We start from the raw sequence: 7419 nt of genomic DNA on the forward strand, positions 1-7419 counted from the left end.
GCAGCGCCGGCACGGCGATCCTGCCACAAGCAAGACAGGCACCTTATTATTCCCCAGCATCTTAAAATGACAGTTTCTTTTCTCTCAGAATGGGGGTTTCAGCAGATGCTCTTTTTAGAGCTAATCCTTGCTCTGTAATCATAAATCCTTCGTGTTTTAGCCTTTTTTGTTAAATTAACTCGGTGACAGTAACACCACTGCTTCTGCATGCTCAGATTTTTGCAAAAGGTGTGAAAGCGAGAGGACTCGGGGAACAGCAACAGCAGCACTTTCAGCAAGTTTTTACTGGGAGGTGTTGATTAGCAGATTTCAAAGGAGCTCAACTGAGTCCTTTACGTGAGCCCAAGTTAAAAAACAATTTATACACAAAAACAGTTTAAGCTAAAGGGAAAGCAGGGAACAGAGACTCAGCCTCAGTGCGACCTGCAAATGCAGAAACACTCCTCCAAGTCTTCAGGAAAGGTGCTCTACGGTGATGGCAGCTCTCAAAGAGAGACTTTTGTGTTCCCTCACCACTGCCCAGGTTTGGCTTTTGACAAAACACCCCATCCCGGACCCAAGCAATTTGGAGAAACTCTGTATCTAAATTCTCTTCTCAAGGCTCCAGCACTGGGAGTGGGAGATAATAACAAAAAATGGTAATAAAACCAGGAAGTTATGATTACTCAAAGAGCCACAAGCCCAAGGCTCAGTGCTAGGGGCTGGACCTGTTCATAGACTCTTTGCAGTGTCCCAAACATAAGATGATTTTTCGCTTCATCCTACCCAGGGAACAAGCCACCTGGTTAAACCAACTCGAGCTGGGATACCACAGGTCAGCCCAGCTACTGAGCATTATCCAAAATGGTCCCATGGACCCAACTAACAGCACAATTCACCTCCATAGACAGGACAGGCCCGACAAGCCTAATGAGGTAGATATGCAAGAAACCGAAAATAGACCACAAACACCCCGCTGGGTTTTGTCCTTGCCTTTCCCGACTGCTTTTACCCTACACAAGCTGTGGCAGCAGTAATCACCTTTAATGATCCCTGTTGCTGTGGAATCTTGAAGCAGCCATGAAGAAGAGGGAATACAGGATGCAGTGAAATGTGCCTGAAGTAACACGCGGTAGCTTTGAACTGACTGTAGATTTTTGAAAGATTGAGAGCAGAGCTGTTAACCCAGGGAAAGTAAAATGTTTTCATGAGTCAGTATAGACACCATGGCAGCGAGTTATAATGGTCAATCACTCAGTGCAGGTGGCACAAATTTATATTGAAGCTGATACCTACGGAGTCTCTGCCTTGTACTTCTTCCTTGGGCTCTCCTCTGACACCACATCTACGCAAGCAGGACCACTATCCTGAAGGATAAGTCTAGAAAGAAAAGCTGTGGCACGTGGTGACAAGTAGTTTCTTCTTTCGGACCTCAGGGCAGAGGGGGCTCAGCCTTTCTGTAGCTGTCAGGTGAGCTGTAAGATGTGGCCAGCTGCAGGTATCATTAGAGACCTAAAACCAGTTTCCAAAACTAAGAAAATTTTACTATTGCATCCTACTAAATTGTCTCTGACAAACAGCTATGGTATTTCCCCTCTCAATTCTTCTGTTATCTACTGCTGCAATGACACCTTGTGCATGAAGTAATCCTTTGCCATCTTCTGCCCAAAACACCCTGCAGTCCTTTAGCAGATTATTTCAGTGTGATTTACAGAAACACAGAAATATTGAATGGATCTACAGATCAGGACTGGTTACCCTCCAATAAGAAATGAGAGGAGCAGCTGCTATCATTCTGTAAAGAGAGGACAAGTTAGTTTGCTAGGGTCTAGGAGTCAGTCTGCAACGGCAAAGCCCAGTTACCCCCCCAGGGAAACTGGGCAACGAGGCTGCACTCAAGGCAATAATGAAGAACGTGGCAGGGTTCATACCGGGCAAGATGCAAAATCTTTATTCCAGTTCTGAATTGGAAAAAACATCACCTCCACAGCTCGCTGTTTGACAGTTCAGTCAGCACAGGGAGAGGTTGCGCTTGCCCAGCGGAGGCACAGACTTAGAGGACCTGGTCCTGTAGGCACTTTGAGAGGAAGCTCAGCTTCAAAGTACAAACACTGAAGAGTTTGGCTTAAATTTTTAATATAAAAACTCACTAAAAATGCTAAAATGTGACAAACCATTGGAAATACTGTGACAAACATTTGCCCTGAGGCAGTAAAAAACAAAACAAACCCAAACTGGCAAGAAGCTTTGAAATGCATGTTTTCTTCTTCCTCCCGGCACACTGGACCACCACCTACTTAAAACGTTCATCTAAAAACTCCATGGCACCTTCACCTCCTACTTCAGTGCAAGAGGCTACTCTCGATGGACCAGCACAAATAAACCCAGTAAAAAGAGGACTGCATACTGTAAGAGAAAGAAGAGAAGACACAAGAGTGCACATTCACATCCAAAGATGCTGTAACAGCAGGAAACATACAGGGCAAATGGTTCTGCCTGTGCATATAAAGTTTTCATGAAGTAATTTTAGCTGGGGTGGGAGAAGCGGGCAGAAAATGAAAGAGCTCTTACCTTAAATTTTGGATAATCATTCATTAAGATAGTCACTATTCCAATATAGGGCACAAATCTACAAGAATAAAGGTTTTATTAAAACAAACAGTATTCAAGGGTGCATATGGGAGAAGCACTGCCCCGGCACTTGTACAAAGGAAAAGCCACTCAAGCACGCTGAGGGCTACGGTCAACAAGCCTGGGACTTCTTCCTCCCAAGCAGGGAAGCCACAGGGGGCTGAGTGACAACGAGCCCCAGAGCGTGTTTTAGCCTCCGCCTTGTTCCGACCTCGCTTGCCTGCAAAAGACCATGCCTTGCAGAGAAATTTTGATGAAAATTCTGATCATGCCTGAGCGTGCACTGCCTTTCTATCAGTGTCCATCCGGCATCAAAACCTCAGGATGCAGCTCACAGCTTGATGTGTTCGCTTAAGCCAAGCTACGAACTGAACTACCTTTGTTTTTTAACTCTCCACAGTGCCTTTTGAAATGCTTTCAGGCAGGTCACAAAAACCCAGCAGGGAGAGTTCAAGAGGAGAGAGGGATTATCAGATGGTGTTGGGGGAGGGCAGTGTAAAAAGCCGAATCTTTTTCAACTTCACTTACCCTCTCGCTCGTCCTACTACGTCCTTTTTCTCCAACCAGTGCTGCCCTCGTTTGTACAGCCCTCTGTCATCAACGGCGTTATTGTCTCCCTTTGTCAAAAATTTGATGTCACCGTTTTGCCTAGCAAAGACAAGACAGCCAGGTAAGTCAGAGAAAAAGAACTTATTAAATGCTGTTCTAGAACAAGCATGTAAAGACTAACACAAAGATATTAGAAGCAATCGTGTGCTACATGTTTGAGCAGGATGAAAAAGGGTAACTCTGTCAAATGCAGCAAAAAGCAGACTGTTTGGAAAAGAAACTGCCGACAAAAGAACGAATTCTGGCCCAGCCAAGCTTTCCAGCAGAGTTTAAGAACAGAACCAGCAGGATGAGCCATTTCTAGCGAAGGTGCAGCTATCGCCTCTTTGCTTTTGACCTCTCTCGTGTTGCTTCATACACAAATGATGGGTTCTGGGCTCTATACTACCACGCAAAATGAGACTCTGGGGTTAAAGCATACAGTTCTGCTCGGTAGTGGACAGAAGCAAGCTGAAACTTAATTTCATTATTAGGGAAGGGGGACAGAACAAAACAAACAATACCATTATGATACTGCATGAACTCACGATGTGCCTACATCTTGAACGTTCTGTGCAGTTCTCAACCCCCTACATCCTTTTTTGTAATGGAGAGAAGAACTGGCAAAGGTTCAGAAATGGATAACAAGGTCTGGAACCACTTCCATACAAGAAACAACAGACCAGGACTCTTCAGCCTGGAAAAGACAGAACTCATGGGAGATATGATGGTACTCCAATACAAATGACAGACAACAACAACCAGCTTTTCACTGCCTCTTACAATACGAGAGCTAGAGAGCATCAAACGAAACTCATAGGTAACAGGTTAAAACAAGCCAGAGAAGATGCTATGCTTAACTAACACAGCGCAAACTAAATCATGTCTCTCTGGAAGGATATTTTGGATGCCAAAATATTGTATCAGTTCAAGAACTGACCAGGTACTCCACATAAAAAAAAAAAAGGGGGGCTGTTAATACAGAACCGTCACTTTGTGCCTGAAATTGTAATTTTCAGAAAAGCAGGGAAATTACTGCCACACTCTCTCTAGTCTTTAATTCGTCCTGAGGTGAACTAGTTATCTGGTCACGATCCTGGAGCAGATGAACCTTTGCTTTGACCTGGAAGCAGCTGCTGCTACGCTCTAGCTTTATACACCATGTTACACACCCTTCCCCAGTCATTTCCATTCAACTTGCTGCACAGCCAGCAATGCTCGCTTGTAAGCAGCGGTTTGTGCCACCACTCAGGGATCGGCCGGCCGCTCTCCCTGCGGCATCTGAAGGCAGATGCTGAGCGAGAGCGTTCTCATTGCTCGATTCTGTCAGCTTGCTCACAAACGACAGATCAAATACAGGTCGGGAAAGCATGCAGAAGATCTTCAGAGCTCATGCTGTTTTCACCATGGCTGAATACCAATGTGTGTTACTTGACAGGAGAAGCTTGGAAGGAAAAAAAAAAGGGGGGGGGGGGGGCCGGGAATAAAACAGATCTTTCTTCAAAGCACATCTGGCTCACAGTGTGGGAACAGCAAACACTCTAGGAGCTTACAGATAGTCTGGAAAAAGGAAAATACCCAAAGGTGCAGATAATGTAGTTTCAGCTCTGAAGACTGATGGTGTAGGAGCACACCATCTTATTGAGCAGATGCAATGCTCTATCATGAACCAGCAGAAGAAGCCCCACAGCACAGTTGCTCTGCTGCCTGAAAGGTGAAGGAAATCTGGTCTGGCTGTCCTGCACCAAAACCACTAAGCAAATTTTGACTGCAGATTCTGTGTTTAGTGATAAAGAATGAACTCAATTTTGCTCTGAACAAAGAAGAAAAGGCTAGCAAGTGAAAAAAAAATTTTCTTACTGAAACAATTCTGATGTGAACTGGAGCCTGAGCTGCCACAAAGTCACAGAGAACAGGGTTTCTGTTTTCCTTCATTTTGACATTCCTGTCAGCTTTCACAGAGACTTTTCAGTTTTCAATCAGTCCATGACTACAGGAAGAAATAGGAAACTCCAGCCATTCAGACGACACTCTTGAATTCCAAACTGGCACCAGAAAAATATTCTTTAACTAGTGAAAGAAGCAACTGACACCTCAGAGTCCTGCCTTCAGCGCCCAGCTTCAGGTCACAGCACGTATTTGTCAGTTTTATCTTTCCTAATATAAAGATCAGGTTTGTGTTTGCTTGCTTTATTTAAATGAAACCTAAAATACTAGAGAATGGCTTTACTTCACAGAGTCTAGGATTGGCACTATGGTTCTGTTACATTTGAAAAAAAGGCTTTGGATACCTTAAGACCTAGTGCTGAGGTAGAGACAGGAAAAAAAAAGAAGGGTGGGGATTATCTGGAGATGACCTGCTGCACAGAATTCACATTTCTGCTTCTCTTTCCCACATGCTGGCTGAGAGCGGAGAGAGAAGACCCTGACCTTTCTTGCCTCTTCAATGATCAGCCCAAGCAGCAGCACTGCAGCCCAGCTGAGCCTTTAGCATGCAACACGGGAGAAGGAAAGTATCGTTTCACTTAAAACAGTTCCCAAGACATCACAAAAAGCGCACGTGCAACATTAGATATCAAATTTACCAAGTATACTGACATTACTTTTAAAATTAGTGGTATCAAAGATCTCTACTTCAAAAACTGACATTGCTAAATGTTTTTTATAAAGAATAAATCTGAACAGCAAAGAATCTGCTCTGTCTACTGGGAGAGGTGCCGCTCCCTCATAGCCAGGATTTCAGCTGGACGATTTATGTGCACAAAGTTGGTTGACCTTGACACTGGGCCAGACAAAGGGTCTAGACGTCCCAACAACTGTGGCTGCTACAAATGCCTGGAAGAAAGGACTGACCCTATCCCACTGACCTCACCTGACCAGAGCAATCCTCCATGTCCCCTTTACGTACGATTCAAGTGATTCACTTCACCTAGGAACAGTGATTCACTTAATCTAGGAACAGATCTCAGCCCTGGTATAGCTCCAGTTCATTCACAGGCAGACATTTACTCAGCAGAAGCAGATGCTAGGACCCCATCCAACTGCTGCCCTCTCAGAGCTGGCTTGAAGAACCAGGGATTCAGTTCAAGTTTTAGTTTTCACTCAAAAGCATCACGGGACTGGCTCGTATCCCCCCAGACTGGCCCAGAGCAGTCACAGTTGCATCTTCCCCAACCAGCAAAATAGGAAGGCTCACAGCTGCAGAGGAAGCCTTGCTTGGAAAACTAAACCCTGTTCAGCAACCAAACCAGAGTGACCGTGCTTCATTCCTTCAGACATGCAACCTGCTAAACGTTTACAGAACAAACAGTACACAGAAAGAGCAGCGCATACAGAGACTTGGAGTATAACAACGCAATACTTCCTAACAGAGAAGAAAAGAAACACCCTGCCTCTGCGTGAGAGCAGGAGCCAGGAGCATAAAGACAGGCTTTAAAATAATGCACACTAGATACAAAATACCCTTCTTCTGTGAGTTCTACCTCTACAAACAAGAGTCACCTCACACATGCAAATGCAGCCGTAGCTACAGGAGACAACACAGCAACATCACATAGCAACTTGGGATGGAAATGATGGCACAGGAGACATTTTAAGTGACATGGGAAATCCAGGATACCAGCACAGACTCCTCAGCTTGTAAAGATCACCCAGCAGAATTCACAAGTAAACCAAGGAGGGCACATTTTGTTTGTCTGAAACTTCTATGTTACTTCTTCCTACAGCACCTGGATATCTGTTACTGATGACCCACCCATTTGTTTACCCAATGAGATGAGGAAAAATACAATTTAGCTGAACATCTGCAGTACAATCCCCCAAATTCTCGACATACTTCTCATGAATTTTCAGGACGCGATGGACTATAGGAATTTCCCTTCCTTCTATCCTAAAGACCACGATTTCTCCCACTCTGATTGGATCTTCAATTCGGTTCGTGAGGAACAGGAGATCTCCTCTGTGAAACGCAGGCTCCATGCTTCCACTGAAAAAGAGAAGAGGTGCAACTGAACAATATTTAAACACTCAAAAGCAAGCTTCAGAGTTCATAGTCCTTTAAGAAAAACCTCACAATAACCTCAGTGAAAAGCTCCTAAGAAAACCACATGGACTTGGAGACCAGACGTGTCTAAGCTCTACTTCATTCAGATTTTCAGTCACCACACTACCAGCAGTTCAGATTTGTTGGGAAAAGAGCACTGCCAGCAGCCAGTGTTAAAA

General features: G+C 44.5%; 1 protein-coding gene across 1 annotated transcript; it reads right to left on the minus strand.

The window, feature by feature from the left end:
• Positions 1-1912: 1912 nt before the first annotated feature.
• LOC104624481 (signal peptidase complex catalytic subunit SEC11A) lies at positions 1913-7205 on the minus strand (the record flags this gene model as incomplete). Its single annotated transcript, XM_010291864.1, has 4 exons — positions 1913-2385; positions 2551-2608; positions 3139-3258; positions 7034-7205. Coding segments are annotated over 4 exons (401 nt in total), but the record flags the coding sequence as incomplete, so codon positions are not given.
• Positions 7206-7419: the final 214 nt, after the last annotated feature.

The sequence above is a fragment of the Phaethon lepturus genome, unplaced genomic scaffold (assembly GCF_000687285.1).
Source record: "Phaethon lepturus isolate BGI_N335 unplaced genomic scaffold, ASM68728v1 scaffold25937, whole genome shotgun sequence".
Taxonomy (NCBI): domain Eukaryota; kingdom Metazoa; phylum Chordata; class Aves; order Phaethontiformes; family Phaethontidae; genus Phaethon; species Phaethon lepturus.